This window comes from Lepidochelys kempii, chromosome 5 (assembly GCF_965140285.1).
Source record: "Lepidochelys kempii isolate rLepKem1 chromosome 5, rLepKem1.hap1, whole genome shotgun sequence".
NCBI lineage: Eukaryota > Metazoa > Chordata > Testudines > Cheloniidae > Lepidochelys > Lepidochelys kempii.
Window position 1 is genome coordinate 1,624,089 of NC_136384.1, and position 23,015 is coordinate 1,647,103.

The 23,015-nt window shown below is 55.3% G+C and overlaps 1 protein-coding gene across 3 annotated transcripts in view; it reads right to left on the minus strand.

Moving 5' to 3' along the window:
- The window catches only part of RUSC2 (RUN and SH3 domain containing 2), an 82,635-nt gene that overhangs the window by 5,636 nt on the left and 53,984 nt on the right, over positions 1 to 23,015 (minus strand). For 2 of the 3 annotated variants that reach the window (XM_073343289.2, XM_073343288.2), the window contains exons 3-9: positions 14,006 to 14,779; positions 13,403 to 13,603; positions 11,966 to 12,118; positions 11,524 to 11,600; positions 2,355 to 2,529; positions 850 to 955; positions 150 to 196 (exon numbers count right to left, since the gene is read on the minus strand). In XM_073343289.2, the coding sequence (XP_073199390.1) occupies positions 150 to 196; positions 850 to 955; positions 2,355 to 2,529; positions 11,524 to 11,600; positions 11,966 to 12,118; positions 13,403 to 13,603; positions 14,006 to 14,779 (1,533 nt within the window). The remainder of the gene's footprint in view (positions 1 to 149; positions 197 to 849; positions 956 to 2,354; positions 2,530 to 11,523; positions 11,601 to 11,965; positions 12,119 to 13,402; positions 13,604 to 14,005; positions 14,780 to 23,015) is intronic. The other variant, XM_073343290.2, reaches the window with a different exon arrangement.

The following is a 23,015-nucleotide window of genomic DNA, read 5'->3' on the forward strand; positions in this document are numbered from 1 at the left end:
CAGGTGGCAGAAGCATGGGGCTCTGGGCACCGATCCCCCTGGCCCAGGGGAGGGCATATGCTGGGCGGTCTGTGCTCTGCCCAGCCCCTCGCTCTGCCTGGCCCCCTCGCTCTGTCCCTGCGCTCTGCCCGGCCTCCCCAGGCACTTACCTTCATGGTTATACAGGTGATTGAACCAGAACTCCAGAGACCGGACACTGCAGAAAAGGAAACACAAGCAATGAAGGTGAGAACTCGTGACGCCCGTTTAGCCCAGTTCCTTCCAGATGTTCTGTAGGAAGAAGCACAGCTGGAGGGGGGCATCTTCATAGCTGAGCCTGGTGGGGAGCAGTTCAGGGGTGCAGAACGCAATGCAGGGCCAGGGGCTAATTCCCCAGCAGCAAGTTCTGCCTGCAGACATGTCGGTGGGGGGGCCCCAGCATCAAAGAGGCCGCTTGGTTTAGGACAGGTGAGCGGCTGCTGTGACAAGCATGTCTCTCACAAGCCCAGCAGGTGTTCCTGGCCCAGCCTGCTTTGCTGAGAAGGGGCCAAGCCACTACATTGCTGAGGGTCTTGTCCCAGGGGTCCTGGGCATTCTGGGTGCAGAGCCGCACCAGAGCCAGGATGTGCCAAGATGGAGAGCCCCGTTTGCCTGTGATCTGCCAGCCCTTGAGGAGCTGCAGGAGCACAGCGGGCAGCTGGATTGAGCTGTCTGGGCCATGGCTTCCCCTCCCATTTCCGGCGCTTGCCTAGTTCCCTTTTGGCGAGTCCCTGGCGCGTGGGGCGGCCGTTCCCCAAGTGCTCCGGGTAGCCGGGACAGCGCACAGTGACTGTGGCAGCACAGAGGCGCATCGCATGGGGGCCCGCTTACTTGAGAAGGCCGAAGATGAATGCGTTGAACCTCATGCTGTGGCTGGTCAGCTCGGCGAACTGGCTGATCCTGCTGTGGAGGCCGTGCAGCACCTTGGTGGAGGGGCCTGTGGGACACGGGGACAAGCTGGGGGTTAGTCCCGGAGCAGGGTCAGGATCAGACCAGGTGAGCAGGTCCCCTCACACCCCTGTGGCATGCACAGACCAATAGGCCTCACTCATTCCCCTTCACAAAGGGCAGGGTGCACCCCAAAGCGCCTTGGCCATGTGAAATTCACCATCTGTGACATTATTGACGGGAACTGGGACCATATAGATCATTGTTGCAACCAAGGTCCTGTCGTGGCACCAAATCTTGTATAAAGGGGGTCAAATGAGGTGTCTAAGACACGGTTATGGTTTGCTGGTTATGCTCATGCTGGCTGTATGTGTGTGTCATTTTTGTAGTTGAAGATATAAGTATTGGCTCTAGACTGTCTGTATTTCAAACTTGTGCTGTGCTTCTGGGGGACACCCCAGACACGTTGGTGTCAGCTCTGCCTAGCCTGCTGGACGGCCCATTAAGGACCATCAGCTACACGCCTGACCCGTTGAGAGAAGGCAGACACGCCTGGGGACTCAGCAAGGCATGCAGGGACCTGCCTACGGACAGAACTCTGAGGTGTTTCCAGGCCATGTGATGAACAGCTTGTCTTTGGGACATGGCAGGAGAATACCAAAAGCTGCTGCAGCTCCTCCATCTTGTCTTCAGTCCTGCTTCTTGCCTCTGGAGGGACTTTGTTTGCTACACAGAAACTTTGAACCAAGGACTGATGACCCATCCCAGCTGTGGATGTTCTCCAGAGACTTGATTTGAACCTGCCGTTTATTCCATCCCTGCTACAAGCCTGAACCAAGAACTTGGCCATCACTGTCTGTCACTGATTCCATTTAACCCATTCTAGCTCTCATCTCTATTTTTTCCTTTTATGAATAAACCTTTAGATTTTAGATTCTAAGGGACTGGCAACAGTGTGATTTGTGGGTAAGATCTGATTTGTATAGTGACCTGGGTCTGGGGCTTGGTCCTTTGGGATCGAGGGAACCTTTTTTCTTTTGCTGGGGTGTTGGTTTTCATAACCATTTGTCCCCATAACGAGTGGCGCTGGTGGAGATACTGGGAAACTGGGGTGTCTACGGGAATTGTTTGTGTGACGTGTGGTTAGCCAGTGGGGTAAAACCAAAGTCCTCTCTGTCTGGCTGGTTCGGTTTGCCTTGGTGTGCATAGAAACCCCAGCCTGGGGCTGTAACTGCCCTGCTCGAAGCAATTTGTCCTGAATTGATATTCTCAGAAGTGTCCCACCAAAGCCAGCATCGTTACACCAGGCCAACAGCCTGCCCCAGGGGGTGGCTGCCATCAGCCCAGGCCCCTGCCTGGCGGGGTGCAGAGCTGGAGGGTTCTTGGCCCAGGAGCGAGTAACTGCCGCATTGGAGCAAACCTCAGCCCAGGGCTGAGCCGAACGGTACCTAGCTGGGTGGACGCCTCCACCACGCTCCAGGGGGTGTTCTTCCGCTGGCCGATGATCACGTCCAGGACGTAGGCCTTGAGCCCGTCGCTCAGGATGTCCCGGATGGCCGGGCACAGGTATTTCAGGATGAGGTGCCCCACGTTGGGGCTCACCGAGCTGTTCCCGAGCTTGGCCTGGCAGCAAGCACATGGGAGGGAGAGGGTTAGTCACTATGCGGCTGAGTGCTCTGCCTCCTGCTGCGGGGAGTTCCAGGGGTGAGGGATGGAGGCTGTACAGGCAGGCTGGCCTGCCTGGGTCACTGCAGGGAGCTGAGTGAAGCAAACAGCTCTGAGATGTGCAGTGCTTAGCCCCAGCAGCTCCCCACAGCGAGTGGGCCATGCCCAGTCAGGCTGCCTCCCTCGCAGCCCCTCGGGCCAAGGAAGGGCTGTTCCTCAAGCAAAGGCCAGTGCTGTCTCTACTACACCCTGCTGGGTACGGGCGACCCCTCTCTGGCATCAGCCTCCAACTACTCTGTGTAGTTGGCCCCACAGGTGTATTCCCAAGGCCCCAAACACCTCCCCGCCTCGCTGTTCCTGGGGCACTGGAAAACCAGCCCAGCCCCTGGTCCTGGGAGAAACACCTGCTGCTGATGCTGCACCCAGGCGCTGGAAGAGGCCAACTTCCGCGAGCGTCTCTAAGGCACCTGTTCCCACGGTGCCTAGGTGCCGGTCAGGCAAATCGTGGGTGTGTCTCAGGCCCAGAGCAGGAGTGCTCCCTGCTGCCTACTCGCTGAGGCGTTGCCCTTACTCACTCTCCCAGGCACCGGAGCTGCCAGCCCTTCCAGGAGGGGCGTCCATCTGGCGGCTGGGAGAGGCTCCGAGTCCGCACACCCACCCTGAGCTCTCCGGGGGCCTGTTTGCTGCTAGTTACGCCCCATGCTCCCATGCAGCTGGCATACCCCATGCCAGCCCTGAGCCAAGCTCTCCCCCTCCCGGGCCCTGAGCCCGCATTTCCTGTCGCGTTGCTCTGCCCATGGCCCCCGGGCTGGCGCCAGGGCACAGGGCACGGGGGATGAACGGAGTCAGAGCAGCCCGTGTCACACCACCAAGCCCTGTTGGCAGCCGGGGCCTCGCACTGTGACGGCACTGCTCCCCTGCGGGTGCAGCGTGGCCATGGGGCCTGGCAGACGGGGACCCAAGGGGCCTGGCCACGAGGGAGTTTCTTGTTCCTCTTCTGGGAGCAGGAAACGCCGTGTAAATGGCAAACACCGAAGTGTCAGGTGACCCGGGCGCTCCCAGCTCGCAAGGGCTCAGGGAGGCTGAAGTCAGCCCCGCGGTCCGGCTCTCAGTCCTGGGGATGGCTCTAAACAGGCAGGCCAGGCTGGGGCACTGCACAGAGCCCAGCGCTGGCGGGGCAGCTGTCATGGCGTGAGGGGGAGTCAGGGCCCTGCACCCCCACTTCCTGCGATTCACCGTGACTCTCAGCCAGCCAGTAGAACAGAAGGTTTATTGGAGACGACAGGAACACAGTTCAAACCAGAGCTTGCAGGCATAAACAGGATCCCTTAGTCAGGCCCTTCTGGGGGGCAGGGAGATTAGACCCCAGCCTTGGGGCTCCCTCCTCTTCTCCAGCCAGCTCCCCAAAACTGGAAACCCCTCCAGCCATCTCCCCCAGCCTCCCCACAGCTCCTCCTCAAGCCTTTGTCCAGCTTCCCGGGCAGAAGGTGTCACTTCACCCCAACCCTTCTCCTGGCTCAGGTTACAGGCTCAGGTATCTTCCCTCAAGGGAAGTCTCCCATCCCCAATGAAACTCCCCTGCCACATCCCCAGGTCAAATCCGCCCCCCTCCCTGCTGCGTCACATCTCTCCCCCCTTCCAGACTGAACTGAGCGGCGTCACTCTGACCAGTGACCTGGGGAAGTTCGGGGCCCCCTCTCCGGACAGCGCATCCGCTATCAGGTTGGCACTTCCCTTCACATGGACCACGTCCATGTCGTAATCCTGCAGGAGCAGGCTCCATCTCAGGAGTTTGGCGTTGGCTCCTTTCATCTGGTGCAGCCAGGTCAGGGGAGAGTGGTCGGTGTAGACGGTGAAGTGTCGCCCGAAGAGATGGGGCTCTAGTTTCTTGAGGGCCCACACCATGGCCAGGCACTCCTTCTCGATGGCCGCGTAGTGTTGCTCCCGGGGTAGCAACTTCTTGCTCAGGTACACGATGGGGTGTCTCTCCCCCTTTTCATCCTCCTGCATTAACACTGCCCCCAGTCCTGTGTCGGAGGCGTCGATGAACACCACAAAGGGCTTGTCAAAGTCTGGGTTTGCCAGAACTGGGCCACTGACCAGAGCCTCCTTCAGCGCCCGGAAAGCCTCCTGGCACTGCTCGGTCCAGACCACCTTGTCTGGCTTCCCCTTCTTGCATAGCTCAGTGACGGGGGTGGATATGGCGCTAAAGTGGGTACTCGTGTGTCCAGTACTTCCAGTCCTTCAACTGATAGACTCATTAGATCATTCACAGGATCAGGCAGGAGGCGACTTCTTTCCAAACACAAAATTCTATTCAATGAGGCAAAAGAACGCTCAGCTGTAGCTGTTCTGACTGAGAGTAGCAAGAGAGGAATTCCGACTTCTTTCAGCCCAGGAAACAGAGCACAAAGATCAGGTTGAGCCACGAGCGATGATAAAAAAGAAGTTGAAGTCAAATCTTCATTCATTCGTCATGTGATATTCCACTTGTGACGAAGTGGGACTGTTCTTAATGTTTCCTCTGAATAGTGTGGGGGTGCCTCAGTTTCCCCTATGCAGTTCTTAAGTATCTAGGTGGTGGGATAAGGGTATATTATCGTTGCAGAGCCATGGAGGGCAGGTGTGTGCAGGGGTCTGGAGACAGAGAATGGCTGACACCTTATTTCCTGGCAACTGATGGCCTGGGCCCTTCCCTCTGCAAGGTGAGAGCTAAAGGGGTTGGAGAACAAAGGAATCAGGTGACCTCCTGGTCCGGGAAAGGAACAAAGCCCAGAGGAGGAGGGGCTGGAGGGAGTTTCAGTTTGGGGCTGGCTGGAGTCCTGGAGTGAAGTGCAGACATGGTTGTCTGGCTCACTGCCCCCCAAAATGGACCCGGCTGAGGGGGTCCTGTTTTCTGCACCTGCAAGCTCTGTGTTAGACCGTGTTCCTGTCGTCTAATAAACCTTCTGTTTTACTGGCTGGCTGAGAGTCACGTCTGACTGCGAAGTTGGGGGGCAGGACCCTCTGGCTTCCCCAGGACCCCGCCTGGGCGGACTCGCTGTGGGAAGCGCATGGAGGGGCAGAGGATGCTGAATGCTCCGAGGTCAGACCCAGGAAGGGGGAAGCTGTGTGAGCTGTGTGTCCTGCAGACAGGCTGCTCACAGAAAGGAGACTTCCCCAGAGTCCTGACTGGCTTCATAGGGAGCAGTTCCAGAGCATCGCCCAGGGACTCCGTGACACCACTCTGTTTTCAAATTCTCTGTTCTCTCCTGAGCACACCGCAGCTCCATTGCTCCTCGTGCCTCACTCCACTCAACTGTGGGTGTTTTATAGGACAGGGATCTGTAAAAGCTATGTAGAGGTTGAGTAGAATCTAGAAGTCGCTGTTGTAGATTTTTAAGAAACAAGTCTGTTTATACTTTTTCAGTTGTCTTAAACACTTCTTGTCCTTTTCACTTAAGGATTCAATAGTCAACTTCTGGACTGAAGTCTTTCTTTCTTCCAGTACGTTTTCAATGGATAGCTCTCGGAATGATCCAAATGTAGCTTCTGTTGCTGGACAAAGATCTACTACTGTTGTAGCAGATGCCTGGATGGCATTGTTTAATGACCCAAGTGGTTTCCACAGTAGACTTACGAGAGAGAGAGAATGGCAAAAGTCTTCTCTGAACATAGTAGCAAAAGTAATCCACCAGCCTCACTACTTAGATCCATCCCATCTTGGTAGATACTTTCCAAAGCCAGTATTAATGGCTGGAGTAATTTTAAGACAAGAGCCAAGGATCGCTCATGAGAAAGCCAGAGGGTTTTCCCAGGTTGGACTAATATGAACTTCAGTCCCAGTGTATCTTCTATATTTTCCAAGATACTCAGTCTTTTTGGACTCTTGCTGAAAAAAGAATATAAGGAAGACATCAAATTTATAGCTTTTTAAATGTCTTTTGAAGATTCTGCAGCTCGTCCTAGCGCTAGTTGGAGTAGATGGCCTCTGCAGTGTGTATAGGAGAGGCTAGGGTTACACTTTTCTCTGAGCAAAGCTTGTGCTTCCCATGTCTTCCATGTCTTCCAGAGAAGTTTGCAGCTCCATCAAATGCACAAGCAGCCATCTGTTTGGGGTCCAATTGACACGCATTTAACTCTTCTAAGATGTGGGTTGTCACAGATGCAGCCAATCTGTCTTCTATAACTTGAACTTAGATTCATAGATATTAAGGTTAGAAGGGACCATTATGATCACCTAGTCCGACCCCCCGCACAACGCAGGCCACAGAATCTCACCCACCCACTCCTGCGATAAACCTCTCACCTATGTCTGAGCTACTGAAGTCCTCAAATCATGGTTTAAAGACTTCAAGGTGCAGATAATCCTCCAGTAAGTGACATGGCCCATGCTACACAGGAAGGTGAAAACCCCCCAGGGCCTCTGCCAATCTGCCCTGGAGGGAAATTCCTTCCCGACTCCAAATATGGCCATCAACTGAACCCTGAGCATGTGGGAAAGATTCACCAGCCAGATACCCAGGAAAGAATTCTCTGTAGTAACTCAGATCCCACCCCATCTAACATCCCATCACAGGCCATTGGGCATATTTACCATGAATAGTTAAAGATCAATTAATTGCCAAAATCATGTTTTTCCATCATACCATCTCCTCCATAAACTTATTGAGTTTAATCTTGAACCCAGATAGGTCTTTTGCCCCCAATGCTTCCCTTGGAAGACTATTCCAGAACTTCACTCCTCTGATGGTTAGAAACCTTCGTCTAATTTCAAGTCTAAACTTTCCGATGGCCAGTTTATATCCATTTGTTCTTGTGTCCACATTGGTACTGAGCTTAAATAATTCCTCTCCCTCTCCGGTATCTATCCCTCTGGTATATTTATAGAGAGCAATCCTATCTCCCCTCAACCTTCTTTTGGTTAGGCTAAACAAGCCAAGCTCTTTGAGTCTCCCTTCATAGGACAGGTTTTCCATTCCTTGGATCATCCTAGTAGCCCTTCTCTGTACCTGTTCCAGTTTGAATTCATCTTTCTTAAACATGGGAGACCAGAACGGCACACAGTATTCCAGGGGAGGTCTCCCCAGTGCCTTGTACACAGGTACTAACGCCTCCTGATCTCTACTGGAAATACCTCGCCTGATGCATCCTCAGACCGCATTAGCTTTTTTCACGGCCATGTCACATTGGCGGCTCATAGTCATTCTGTGATAAACCAATACTCCAAGGTCCTTCTCCTTCTCTGTTACTTCCAAGTGATGCGTCCCCAGTTTATAACAGAAATTCTTGTTATTAATCCCTAAATGCATGACTTTACACTTCTCACTATTAAATTTCATCCTATTATTATTACTCCAGTTTACAAGGTCATCCAGATCTTCCTGTAGGATATCCCGGTCCTTCTCTGTATTGGCAATACCTCCCAGCTTTGTATCATCTGCAAACTTTATTAGCACACTCCCACGTTTTGTGCCAAGGTCAGTAATAAAAAGATTAAATAAGACTGGTCCCAAAACCGATCCCTGAGGAACTCCACTGGTAACCTCCCTCCAGCCTGACAGTTCACCTTTCAGTGTAACCCGCTGTAGTCTCCCTATTAACCAATTCCTTATCCACCTTTCAATTTTCATATTGATCCCCATCTTTTCCAAATTAACTAATAATTCCCCATGTGGCACCATATCAAACGCCTTTCTGAAATCTAGGTAAGTTAGATCCACTGCGTTTCCTTTGTCTAAAAAATCTGTTACTTTCTCAAAGAAGGAGATCAGGTTGGTTTGACATGATCTACCTTTTGTAAAGCCATGTTGTATTTTGTTCCATTTACCATTGACCTCAATGTCCTTAACTACTTTCTTCTTCAAAATTTTTTCCAAGACCTTGCATACTACAGATGTCAAACTAACAGGCCTGTAGTTACCCGGATCACTTTTTTTCCCTTTCTTAAAAATAGGAACTATGTTAGCAACTCTCCAGTCATACGGTACAACCCCTGAGTTTACAGATTCATTAAAAATTCTTGCTAATGGGCTTGGAATTTCATGTGCCAGTTCCTTTAATATTCTTGGGTGAAGATGATCTGGGCCCGCCGATTTAGTCCCATTAAACTGTTTGAATTTGGCTTCTACCTCAGATATGGTAGTATCTACCTCCATCTCCTCATTCCCATTTGTCATGCTACCATTATCCCTAAGATCCTCATTAGTCTTATTAAAGACTGAAGCAAAGTATTTGTTTAGATATTGGGCCATGCCTAGATTATCCTTAACCTCCACTCCATCCTCAGTGTTTAGCGGTCCCACTTCTTCTTTCTTTTTCTTCTTATTTATATGGCTACAGAACCTTTTACTATTGGCTTTAATTCCCTTTGCAAGGTCCAACTCTACATGGCTTTTAGCCTTTCTCACTTTATCCCTACATGTTCTGACGTCAATAAGGTAGCTTTCCTTGCTGATCCCTCCCATCTTCCACTCCTTGTAGGCTTTCTGCTTTTTCTTAATCACCTCTCTGAGATGCTTGCACATCCAGCTTGGTCTACAACTCCTGCCTATGAATTTAGAAATGCATCTACTGGCCTACCACTGACATCAAGATAACGTACACAATAACTTAATTCTTGATGCCCATTTGCATCGGTGCATTCATCAGCCATGTATGCAAATTTTTCGAATGTGGTGAGAGAGTTTTTCACTTTTTCAACTGTTGAGTCTTTCACTTCGTTGCACTGCATGCATCTAGCCAGTCAGCTGAGTTTCCTGCAGAAAGGCAGTGAGCATTTGCTGGTCTTGTTCGGAACCAGTGTCCAACTCCAGGATGAACAAGTGACCATGCACTTAACATTGGCCTCCGGTTTGTAGCGTGTGGTATCTCTTGCTTAAATGGAAAGTAGGATGCCACAGCCATGTTTGTTCACATGAACTGTGTTGCGTCTCCAGCATTCTTAACAGCCTCATTAAGTACTTCTAAAATTGGCTTTGAAAGTGGGCTTATGAGGCTTTCTGCATGTTGATGCACTCCAGAGGCCCTGTGTTTTGCTGCCTTTTCACGTAGTTTGTCAGCATTGGCTTTGCTGATCAGTCTCAGTGATTTCAGCTGAGCTCTCAGGGTGGGGAACCTCACTGCTAGTGCAGGCTGGGCTGTCTCTTCCACAGAAACGCTGTCCCACAGCCGGTCTAAGCACTTAGACCTGATTTCAGCTGTAGGGATCACTTAACAGAACAAAAGACTCTCTAGGGAGCCTAATCAGCTCTGTCTTTAAACAGTGGAGGGGGCAGGTCAAACAGCACTTGTGACTCAGATAGACCATCAAGCAAAACACCTGTCCCCACCCTCTCTCTTGATGCCCTCAATCAGCAGAGGCTATGTGCCCTTTACTCCTACAATAAGAACAACAACATTTCATTCTGCCCCACCCCCTCCCCACACACACATTCAAGTGATTTGTAACCCAACAAATAAGATAGCCAAAATCTATCACTTGGGCAAGGCAGCTCTGTTTGCTGGATACCTCGGTAGATGAGGCGTGACTGTAAACACAATCTGATCCTGAAGCCTTTCCCCCCAGCTCATCACTACCTGCCAGGGAGAGCTCATTTAGGCTTTGCTTACAAATCATCATTTGAAATGATAAGGTTGGCCAACATCACCGAAATGAATGCACTGACATGGTCATAAAAACAACAGCTGTACAAGGAAGCTAGTCTGTGTTCATACTTTTCAAATCTATGATACTTTTTCAGATACGTGTATTTTATCATACACTGTACATGCTTTTACAGTGTGTATTAATGTTTCAATTTCAATTCAAAATTTCCAAACAGTCACTAAATTGGCAACTCTGCATGTAACTAGTTCACAAAATTGGGGGGGTTGGGGAAATTCAGGGGGGGTGTCGGGAAATCACTGGGGCAAACCCACGGTCGGATGGTGCCATTATCTCCCCAGAGGACACGACAAAGCCAGGACAGCCACAGCCCAAGCAGGGAATGGTCTGGAAATGCAGCTAGGGCCCCAAACAGCCTTGACTCTGCCCCCCATTGATGCCTGCACTCCCTGTGATTGATCACCACCGGGCCCAAGAGCAACTGGGGACCTAGATTACAGTCAAAACATTTCTAAAGCCGCTGGCTTTTTCTCTTCCTGCTGCTGGTGTCATCACAGGGTAGGCAAGGCTGCCGGGGACATCATTCTGCATGCCCAGCCTCGGCTCTGCTTCTGACTGCGGCCTGGCCTCTGACCCCACTGGGCTTGCAGGGCCTGGGGCGGTACCTTGGCTTTGCATGGCCCTGGCTGGAAGGCACCGGGCAGGTGCAGAACGGCTCTGTCCTGTCACGGAAGGGAACGCAGGGAGCTGCGGCCTGCAAAGACCGGGCGAGACTCGGAAAGGCCAATAGCAGGGGCAGCCCGCGGGGTCATGGTGGGGACCAGGCAAGTGGCTGTGATCAGCACAGTCACTCCATTCCCTGCTCCACCGCCTCCGCCAGTACCCGGGGCCAGGGCGGTGGCAGCGGGCGAGGTTACTGCAGGGCAGGAGGGGCCAGCTGCAGGCCCAGGGCCAGCAGAGGACACAGCAGGTTACAGAGCCAGGGCAGGCGCAGTTCCAAGCTCCGGCACCCGGCACGGGGAGGCCAGTCACGGCCTCGAAAGCTGCAATGTCACAAGACGGAGCCGAGGGCTCTGGTTTCACCGCTCATGCTGCAGCTCCCCGGGGTGGGGGTCGGGGGGTGGGGAGGGCCTGGGGGAGGGGCGCCGAGGACGGTTCAACAAATTGCTCATTTTGTACCATTGTGGAAATATTACAATCCCCAAGGGTGTGAGCCCCGGGGCCAACAGCAGCACTGCCCCGCCCACACCTACACCTGGGACACCCCGCCCTACGGCATGGCCTGACAGCACCACTGGGAGGAGGTGGGGAGGGCCAGGAAAGGCAGCCCCGTGCAGGTCAGTGGGGCAGGGCGGGCACTGCTTTACCTTCACCCCCGGATCCCGGCTTGATCCGAAGTGAGCCACAATCAGATCCACGGCCGTGTTGATGGCCTTCACCAGCCCTAGAGGACAGAGACGGCGTCAGAGAGGGGCTGGCGGGGGAGCCGGGCGCTGTTTCAGGTGAAAGCGCGTCCCCGAGAACTCCAGCTGCCGTCCCGTGTCTCGCTAGGAGCAGAATCAGCGCCCCTCAGCCCCGTGCCCTGCGAGGTGCCGGAACTACCCCGTGGCTGTGGGTCCGTTAGCGCTGGCGAGCAGGGAACAGGTCTTGGGCTGGCCCCATCGGGACCCTAGCTAGGGTGGCCTTTGCGTAGATAGTGGGGCAGAGGTAGGGGGCTGGGCTCAGGGCCCGGAGGCAGGTTCAAAGCAGGCTGCGCTGCCCCTCCCGGTGCTGCGCTTTCCATCCCCTGCTGGGGAGGCAGGACCCTACCTTTCTTCTGCAGCAGGTCGATGGAGATGGACTCCGTGTTGCCGTCCGGGGAGAGGCAGAACTCAGCCGGCGGCTTCTCCGCCAGCGAGAAGTACTCCGGGAAGAAGTCGGCGTAGCCCAGCTGGAGCTGTTTCACAGGCTGACCTGCAAGGCCTGGAGACAGGAAGCGCAATCAGACAGACACCCGCATGCTAAGGCAGCCCCAGGCCTGGCTGGGAATGCGCCGACTGGCTCCAAAGGTAACTGGCAGCAGCAGGAGCCTGCCAGCCAGCCAGGCCTGGCCCAGGGACAGTGCGGCATGGCTATTGGCTTGGCACTCGCCCCGTCGGGCCCCCAGTCAGACAGTGACTTGATGGGCCTCCTGTCCTGTGTCTGTCACCCCCTCGGCTCACACAGCACACAAACACACTGCAGCAACCACAGCCCCGGGGGATGCTGAACCTGGCCCCTCTGCTCACAGACTGGGGGGTGTCAAGGGCCCCAGGCCAGACTTCCAGGGCCACCCTGCAACCTAGCCCCTGGCCTGGAGGATATGTGAGCTCGCTGCCCGACAGAGCCACACGGAGAACAGTGTCCCCACTGGGCCACGCAGCTGCTCCGTACCGCGGCTAGTGGCACATGCCACTCTCACCCCCTCGAGTCTCCAAGGGGAAAATGATGCCAGGGCTCGTTAGTGTATTACCCCTCTGCCCTTTCCTGGCGGTAGTGTGGGTATGTTTGTCAAGCAGGCCGGGGGACGGTCCCTAGAGCCTGGAGCCCCAAGGAAGCTCTGCCCCGGCCCAGACAGCGCCCCGGGGACGCTGAGCAGGGGAGTCGTTCTGCTTTGACCAGACACTCCTGGGCACAGGGCAGTCTGCCTGTCCCTTCCCCCTTGAAGGGTGTTTGGGGGGGGGCGGTTGGCACGGGGCAGCGGTGACTGAGGCACACCCTGCAGCGTGGGGCAGCCCAAGCACCAGCCGCACTTTCCCAGCGGTGCCCCGGGAAGCTAGAGCTCCCTGCAGCCAGTGCACCCCGGGATCTGAGCAGACGGACAGTGGGACGCAGGGCCCATCGGCTCCAAGGGCTGTGGGAAAATGGAGGTGGCTGCCACAGGCTCCTCTTTGGCCCAGGAGCTCCTGGCCGGTTCTGATGGGGCACAGAGGGCGCCTGCCCTAGGACCAGCTCTGCCTGCCGAGAGCTGGGGGACATGTGCTCAGAGCCGCTCCCTGCCTGCTGTGCAGAGTGGGGTGGCTGGCTGGGCCTGTCAGGGGGATAAGCTCACGCCTCCCGTTCCCCATACGGTGACCGGTGTGTTCCTCACGCCCCTGGGACAGGCAGCGTGTCCACGGCCAGCAGCCCTGCGGGGACGGGGGCCCATCTAACCTGGCCTGGCCCTGTGGGGCAGAAGCTGGGGGAGCGTGACCCATGTTGCCCCCCACCAGCGAGGTAGAGGCGCACCATTCAGCCTGCCGTGAACGTGGCCGGTGTTGAGGGAACCAGGGAACTCAAAGATGGGGTTCCTCCGGGCGAGCTGGGGCTCCTGCTGCCTCCTGTCCAGGCTGCCTGCTAACCCAGCCACCCCCGAGCCGCGGTCCAGGCCCAGGGGGTTCCTCCGCCTGTACTCCCGCCACTTCAGCGCTTGAGGGGAGAGGTGGTTTGCTAGCGGTGGAGGGTGACGGGGACCAGTGTGGGGTGGGGGGCAGAGAGACAGGGAAAGGGACAGAGACAGAGACACAGCACATTAGTTACAGTCCAGCCGCGCTTCAGAGATGTTAGAGGGTTTGCGTGCCGAGGGAACAGGAGCCAGAGCTGAGCAGCAAGGACAGGACAGGCCGGGGGCAGCGAGCACACACAGACTGCAGAGAGTGGGGCAAGAGAGCAGCGCTGCCGGGCTGCCCTGGCGCTGGGGGGGCTCAGAGCTGGAGGGGGGCTGGGGGTCGCTCAGGGCCGAGCCGTAGCAATGGGGCAACTCCGGCACAGCCTGGGTGCTCAGCGCAAGGCACCTGGGGGGCGTGCTGTCCGGGGCTGACCCACACTCAGTGCCCAGTAGCAGGGACGTACCATTGAGGGGCCGCGTGCCCACACTGCTCAGCGATCCCGAACTTCCAGCCTCACTGGTGCCTGTCCAGTGGAGCTCCGCAGGGCCCCCCGCTCGGCTCGCACTCGCCCCCTCGGACGCCAGAGGCGGGAGGGAGCCGCCATGGAGTCGGTATTCAGAGACCTGCGTGCTCTGCTCCAACGGCGCCTCCTTCCTGGGGCCTGGCCGGGGGCTCTCCTGGCGGTGCAGGGCATCAGCCTGGGCGGGCAGTGCGGCGCCTGCCGCGGGGGAGGCCCTGGTGGGAAGCAGGTTGGCAGAGAGCGGGCAGGACCTGCTGCGGGGAGGGTGGCTCTCGCCGGCTCTCTCCGGGGTGGGCGAGCCGGAGGAGGAGTCCAGGCTCTGGAAGAAAGGGGCCATGCTGCACACCGGAGAGTAGCTCCCCAGGGGGGACGGCCGGGTGCTCTCCGGGGCCGGCTTCCTGGCGTAGCCGTCGCTGAGGGAGGCGGCTCCGTCCGCCGAGCGCTGGGCCAGGAGCGCGCCATGCGCTGGGCCCCCCGCGGCCCCGGGCTGCTCCGCCGAGGTGGAGGACCGGGAGTTGGAGGAGGGCTGCTGGCTGGCGGGCCGGCTGCTGGAGGCGCCGTAGAGCTGCGCCAGGCTGGCAGCGAAGTGGCTGTGCAGGGCCCGGGCCTTGGGCTGCTTGCTGAAGTGGTGCTGGAAGACGAAGGGCTGGATGGGCAGGGTGGTGGGGCGCTGCTCCTTGCTGTAGCGCACCACGGCCTTGCTGTCCGCACCGCCACCTGCGGGAGAGACGGGGAGCGTGAGGGGAGCCCAGCCCAGCCGGCACCGGCGAGTGAGCAGGGGAAGGGCGGGAGCTGCGGGCGGGAGCCGCAGGCGGGCGCGTGGGGCTCCTGGCACTGGGCTGGCCGGGGCAGCCGCCTCGCTGACATTCGCTGCTGTGTAGGGCCCCCGGGCTGCGGGGAGACAGCCGTCAGTGGGGGGCGGGGGACCTACTCTCTCAGCAGCGGCTGCACCATCCTCAGCCCTGCCCTGCGCCCCCACCACCCCACGGGGCTCCCACTCGCTTGCCTCCTCCCCTGCAAGCCCCCAACCACCCGACGTCCACCCCGCCTGGGGCCCAGAATAGCCTCACCCCAAACTCCTGCAACACTTCCAGCGGGACACGACAACCCCCTCCTCTGCACCACGCAGCGCTCAGGATCTAGCAGTCACCCCCCCACACACGAGCCTGATCCTGTCCTGCCCGTCCCCTCTGCCACCATCAGTGCCCTCAGCCTGGAAGCCCTCAGGGCACGGCCTGCTGCCCAGCATGCCATAGTGGGGGGAAATGCTGGCGGGGGCCGGAGAGCTGCGGGGAGGCAGAGGGAAGCCCCTGGCAGAGGTAGAGACAGGTGCAATTGCTAAGACACAACCCAGGCTCAGGGAAAACAGGGAAAATGCAGGGCAGGGGCCTGACCGTGGAAGGCCAGGACTTTGCCAGTGAAGGGTAGGGAGGCCCCAGAACATGGGTATCTCCCCGCCTCCCCGCATGGTGCCCGGCCTGCAGCTCCAGGGTGGAAGAAAGTAAGGTTGCCTCCTCTTGGGGGCACCTTTAGGGATCCACCTAATGGAGAGAGGGAAGAGCATCTTTGCAGGCAGGCTGGCTAACCTAGCACGGAGGGCTTCACACTAGGTTCGCTGGGGGACAGTGACCTAAGCCCGGAGGTAAGTGGGGAAGTGGGATACCGGGAGGAAACACAAGGAGGAGGGTGCAACAGGGGAGGCCTCCTGATTCATACTGAGAAAGTGGGGCAATCGGCTAGTTATCTTAAGTGTCTGTACACGAACGCAAGAAGCCTGGGAAACAAGCAGGAAGAATTGGAAGTCCTGGCACAGTCAAGGAACTATGATGTGATTGGAATACCAGAGACTTGGTGGGGTAACTCGCGTGACTGGAGCACCGTCATGGATGGGTATAAACTGTTCAGGAAGGACAGGTGGGGGAGAAAAGGTGGGGGAGTTGCACTGTATGTAAGGGAGCGGTCTGATTGCTCAGAGCTCCAGTATGAAACTGGAGAACAGCCTGTTGTGAGTCTTTGGGTTAAGTTTAGAAGTGAGAGGAACAAGGGTGATGTCGTGTTGGGCGTCTGCTATAGACCACTGGACCAGGGGGATGAGGTAGACGAGGCTTTCTTCGGCCAACTAACAGAAGTTTCCAGAAAACAGGCCCTGGTTCTCATGGGGGACCTCAATCACCCCGATATCTGCTGGGAGAGCAATACAGCAGTGCACAGACAATCCAGGAAGTTTTTAGAGAGTTTTGGGGACAGTTTCCTGGTACAAGTGCTGGAGGAACCAACTAGCGGCCAAACTCCTCTTGATCTGCTGCTCACAAACAGGGAAGAACTGGTAGGGGAAGTATAAGTGGGTGGCAACCTGGGAGGCAGTGACCATAGCATGGTCGAGTTCAGTATCCTGACACAAGGAAGAAAGGAGAGCAGCAGAATACGGACCCTGGACTTCAGAAAAGCAGACTTTGACTCCCTTAGGGAACTGATGGGCAGGATCCCCTGGGTGGCTAATATGAGGGGGAAAGGAGTCCAGGAAAGTTGGCTGTATTTTAAAGAAGCCTTACTGAGAGTGCAGGAACAAACCATCCCGATGTGCAGAAAGAATAGCAAATATGGCAGGCGACCAGGTTGGCTTAACAGTGACATCGTTGGTGATCTTAAACACAGAAAAGAAGCTTACAAGATGTGGAAACATGGACAGATGACTAGAGAAGAGTATCAAAATATTGCTCGAGCATGCAGGGGTGTAATCAGAAGGCCAAGGCACAATTGGAGTTGCAGCTAGCAAGGGATGTGAAGGGGAACAAGAAGGGTTTCTACAGCTATGTTAGCAACAAGAAGAAGGTCAGGGAAAGTGTGGGCCCCTTACTGAATGGGGGAGGCAACCTAGTGACAGAGGATGTGGAAAAAGCTGAAGTACTCAGTGCTTTTTTTGCCTCAGTCTTCACAGACAAGGTCAGTTCCCAGGCTGCTGCACTGGGCATCACAGCATGGGGAGCCGGTGAGCAGCCCTCAGTGGTGAAAGAACAGGTTTAGGACTATTTAGAAAAGCTAAGCTAGACATGCACAAGTCCATGGGTCCAGATCTAATGCATCCGAGGGTGCTGAGGGAAATGGCTGATATGATTGCAGGGCCATTGGCCATTATCTTTGAAAACTCGTGGTGATCATGGGAGGTCCTGAACAATTGGAAAAAGGCAAATATAATACCCATATTTTAAAAAGAGAAGAAGAAAAACCCGGGGAAGTACATTCAGGTCAGCCTAACCTCAGTCCCTGGAAGAATCATGGAGCAGGTCCCCAAGGAATCCATTTTGAAGCACTTGGAGGAGAGGAAGGTGATCAGGAACAGTCAACATGAATTCACCAAGGGCAAGTCATGCCTGACCAACCTGATTGCCTTCTATGATGAGATAACTGGCTCTGCGGATGAGGGGATGTGACGATGTGACTCAGCAGGGAGGGGGGGAGTGTTGACCTGGGAATGTGCCCTGGGGATGGGAGACCTGAGAGCCTGTCACCTGAGCCAGGAGGGGGAGGGGGAGGTGACACCTCTGCCCGGGAATGTGGATGGAGGCTGCAGGATGGAGCCTGCTGCGGGGGTTTAGTTTCAGTTTGGGGCTGGATGGAGGAACGCAGGGAACCCCAGGGCTGGGGTCTAAGCTCCCTGGTCCCCCAGAAGGACTTGACTGTGGGGTCCTGGTTGTACCCACAAGCTCTGTTTGAGACGGTTTTCCTGTGGTCCAATAAACCTTCCATTTTACTGGTTGGCTGAGAGTCTCAGTGAATCCCAGGAAGAGGGGTGCAGAGCCTGGACTCCCCCACACTCCGTGACAGGGGAAAGTGGTGGACATGATATACCTTGACTTAAGCAAAGCTTTTGACATGGTCTCCCACAGTATTCTTGCCAGCAAGTTAAAGAAGTATGGATTGTACGACTGGACTATAAAATGGATAGAAACCTGGTTAGATTGTCGGGCTCAACGGGTAGTGATCAATGGCTCCATGTCTAGCTGGCAGCCGGTATCAAGGGGAATGCCTCAGGAGTTGGTCCTGGAGCCGGTTTTGTTCAACATCTTCATTAATGATCTGGATGATGGGATGGATTGCACCCTCAGCAAGTTCGTGGATGACACTAAACTGCGGGGAGAGGAAGATACGCTGGAGGGTAGGGAGAGGGTCCACAGTGACCTAGAGAAATTGGAGGATTGAGCCAGAAGAAATCTGATGAGGTTCTACCAGGATAAGTGCAGGGATTCTTCCGTCCTGATACAGGCTGGGGACCGACTGGCTAAGGGGCAGTTCTGCAGAAAAGGACCTGGGGATTACAGTGGAGGAGAAGCTGGATATGAGTCAGCAGTGTGCCCTTGTTGCCAAGAAGACTGAAGGCATATTGGGCTGCATTATTTGGAGCATTGCCAGCACATCGAGGGAAGTGATTATTTCCATCTATTTGGCATTGTTGAGGCCTCATCTGGAGTACTGTGTCCAGTTTTGGGCCCCACACTACAGAAAGGATGTGGACAAATTGGAGAGTCCAGTGGAGGGTAATGAAAATGATTAGGGGGCTGGGGCACATGACTTATGAGGAGAGGCTGAGGGAACCGGGCTTAGTCTGCAGAAGAGAAGAATGAGGGGGGATTTGATAGAAGCCTTCAACTACCTGAAGGAGGGCTCCGAAGAGGACGGAGCTTGGCTGTTCTCAGCAGTGGCAGATAACAGAACAAGAAGCAATGGTTTCAAGTTGCAGTGGGGGAGGTTTAGGTTGGATATTAGGAAACACTATTTCACTAGGAGGGTGGTGAAGTACTGGAATGGGTTACCTAGGGAGGTGCTGGAATCTCCTTCCTTAGAGGTTTTTAAGGTCAGGCTTGACAAAGCCCTGGCTGGGATGATTTAGTTGGGGTTGGTCCTGTCATGAGCAGGGGCTTGGACTAGATGGCTTCCTGAGGTTTCTTCCAACCCTAATCTTCTACGATTCTAAGTGCAAACGGGCCCACCAGGCCAGGGCTCTGTACAGCCTCCTCTGCCCTCTGGCTGCTGCTACTGGTAGGGTTGCCAACTCAGACTGAAACAATTCCGGGAGATCTTCTTCCCCAACAGGACATAATGTCATTTTCTTAAAATATCCTATTAAAATCTCTGGATTGCTTTCACTAGTCACCGGGAGATTGATGCCGATTCCAGGAGACTCCAGGCTAATCCTGAAGCGTTGACAACCCTAGGTACTGGACCAGGCCTTTAGGGCAGGGCCCTCCTGCCAGAGCTGCGTATGACCTGGCACTCCACAAGCACTACATGGGTGTAATGGTATGGTGGGATTGCATGGCCCAGAGTGGCCCAGCTGCAAAGGCCCAGGAAGAGCCCCCTCCATGCTGGACCCCTGGTGCTTGTGGGGGGCCTCAGGCCTTCACCTCCAGCGTGGTTTGAACAGGGCTTTCAGTCCCATTGTGAGGCCCGGGTGTGGCGTTCAGCTGGCAGGCCCGGCAGCAGCTTTCCACAGAATTAACAAGCCCAGCTCCCACCGCGCCGTCCCGCTGGGGCCAGACCCCAGTGCAGGGGAAGGGACCAGCCAGTGGGAACACGGCGACAGCAACTGGTGGGAACACTCACCCACGTCCCTTCCCTGGTAGGAACCTCCCTCATAGAATCATAGAATCTCAGGGTTGGAAGGGACCCCAGAAGGTCATCTAGTCCAACCCCCTGCTCAAAGCAGGACCAATTCCCAGTTAAATCATCCCAGCCAGGGCTTTGTCAAGCCTGACCTTAAAAACCTCTAAGGAAGGAGATTCTACCACCTCCTGAGGTAACGCATTCCAGTGTTTCACCACCCTCCTAGTGAAAAAGTTTTTCCTAATATCCAATCTAAACCTCCCCCACTGCAACTTGAGACCATTACTCCTCGTTCTGTCATCTGCTACCATTGAGAACAGTCTAGAGCCATCCTCTTTGGAACCCCCTTTCAGGTAGTTGAAAGCAGCTATCAAATCCCCCCTCATTCTTCTCTTCTGCAGGCTAAACAATCCCAGCTCCCTCAGCCTCTCCTCATAACTCATGTGTTCCAGTCCCCTAATCATTTTTGTTGCCCTTCGCTGGACTCTCTCCAATTTATCCACATCCTTCTTGAAGTGTGGGGCCCAAAACTGGACACAGTACTCCAGATGAGGCCTCACCAATGTCGAATAGAGGGGAACGATCACGTCCCTCGATCTGCTCGCTATGCCCCTACTTATACATCCCAAAATGCCATTGGCCTTCTTGGCAACAAGGGCACACTGCTGACTCATATCCAGCTTCTCGTCCACTGTCACCCCTAGGTCCTTTTCCGCAGAACTGCTGCCTAGCCATTCGGTCCCTAGTCTGTAGCTGTGCATTGGGTTCTTCCGTCCTAAGTGCAGGACCCTGCACTTATCCTTATTGAACCTCATCAGATTCCTTTTGGCCCAATCTTCCAATTGGTCTAGGTCCTTCTGTATCCTATCCCTCCCCTCCAGCGTATCTACCACTCCTCCCAGTTTAGTATCATCCGCAAATTTGCTGAGAGTGCAATCCACACCATCCTCCAGATCATTTATGAAGATATTGAATAAAACCGGCCCCAGGACCGACCCTTGGGGCACTCCACTTGATACCGGCTGCCAACCTCCAGCTCAGTGGGGCCACTCGTTACCCCTCCAGCCCCGCGGTCCAGGACCCTGTGTAAGCGGGGGCTGAATTACTGCTTCCCTGACGGCTAGCTGGGAAGGGGGAGATTTGGCTGTGTTTATGTTCCTACTCTGCTTACATATGCAGCAAAAAGTGATCAACTGTGGCTGATGTTGGGTACAAATCACCTTAGTACCGAACGTCGGGGTAGTGAAATATGGTTACCAACACTGTAATTATTGTAGGAATACAGGAAACCAGGACTGTGCTTACCCTGTCCCAAATGACTGTGCTTAATCTGTCACCCTCAGCTGAAACCTCCCCGCCCCCAGATTTTTTCTAGACTGGCTTAACCTGTTCTTTCCCACTGCTCAAAGACTTAGAGCTAAATAAGCTTCATTAGAAACTTCCATTATTATTTTAATTGCTCAATCCAGAGCTGGAACCAGTTGTGGTAGGGCTGAGTTTCTGCCCTGCCTGCAAAAGAACCGAAAATCACTGAGACACGGATGTGCAGAGGTCACAGCCGAGAGGCAGAAGGTGACGGAGTCAGCTGGCGAATGAGCGGCCAGCAGGGAGGCGCTGGAGAGGTGCAATGAGCAAGTGGCCGGTGAGTGGCCAGCGGAGCGAGTAAGGTGCCTCTTTACCCCACGCAGGGGAGAGGTGAACTCTGGGTCTGCACTGACCGAGGACAGCAACTGTGAGGGGGGTGCAGAGAAGGGTCGGGCCTGGCATGTGAAAGGGACTTTTGGGTTGCTGGAGCTAAGACCCTGAGGGGAAAAGGGCACTGCCCGACCTACTTGGGGGTGGGTCTTTACTCATGGTTTAGGTTTATGAACCCTGTGTGTGGTGTTTTCCCAAATTCACTCCGAGTTACTTCCCTCCTTTTATTAAAAGTTTCTTTTCTACCCTCGGACTCAGTGCTTGCGAGAGGGGAAGTTTTGCCTCTCAGAGGTGCCCAGAGCTGGGGTGTAATTGTCCCAGGTCACTGGGTGGGGGCTCGAGCCAGTTCTGTGTTGGATCGATGGAAAGGAACCCCCAGATATTGAACCCAGCCCTGGATGCTGCTGGCTCCACCTGTCAGAAGGGTTACACCTGAAAGGCCCCCATGTCCCCCACCCTCCAGGGCCTTTGCCTGCCTTTCAGGCTATTCCACCCCATGCACACTTCCAGGACTCCACATGGCACACACCAGAGCAATAACTGATGCTCTCCCGGCCAAAACGCCCCCCAGACTTGCAGTGTTTGCTGCCTTCACACAACATGGGCGGGAAACTTAGAGCTCAGGGCTGGACATGCAGGCAGAGCCTCCCTGAGAGGAGCTTTTCAAGAGGCCGTGTGGACGTTCACGCCTGCAAATCACCGGCAGGCACAACCCACTGGCATTACACCAGAGATTTGCCACAAGGGAGTGTGCAAAAGCTCGGTGGAGATGTGCACACACACAGAGACCATGTGTTCACCATCCCGCCCTCGGGGGGTTGCACTTTCATGCACATTTAGGGGACGGGGTGCTAGTTCCAGGGGGACCATGGGGACGGGGTGCTAGTTCCAGGACCAGGCTCTGAACAGACACGCTACAGGGCATTGCTCGCTGCCCACCAGCTAGGGCCAGGCAGAAAGCGACCCCCCTCCCCACCCTGGGGCAGCATTGGCTAGGTGCAGGGGTTTAACACTGCCCCTGAGGCACCGTCACTGGCCGTTTGGAGATAGGCTACGGCCTATCGGGCCCATAGGCCTGTCACCAGCTGGTGAGTTTTCTTTCTCTCTGCACATAGACTCGTAGGACTGGCAGGGACCTCGAGGGGTCATCCAGTCCAGTCCCCTGCACTCATGGCAGGACTAAGTATTCTCTAGACCAGGGGTCTCCAACTTTTTTATGCCCAAGATCACTTTTTGAATTTAAGGGCTGTCACGGAGTGTGGGGGAGTCCAGGCCCTGCACCCCTCTTCCTGGGATCCACTGAGACTCTCAGCCAGCCAGTAAAACAGAAGGTTTATTGGACAACAGGAACAGTCCCAAACAGAGCTTGTGGGTACAACCAGGACCCCTCAGTCAAGTCCTTCTGGGGGAGCAGGGAGCTTAGACCCCAGCCCTGGGGTTCCCTGTGTTTCTCCACCCAGCCCCAAACTGAAACTAAACCCACCCAGCAGGTTCCCTGCTGCAGCCTCTGTTCACATTCCTGGGCAGAGGTGTCACCTCCCCCTCCCCCTCCTGGCTCAGGTGACAGGCTCTCAGGTCTCCCATCCCCAGGGCACATTCCCAGGTCAACACTCCCCCCTCCCTGCTGAGTCACATCGTCACATCTCTCCCCCCTTCG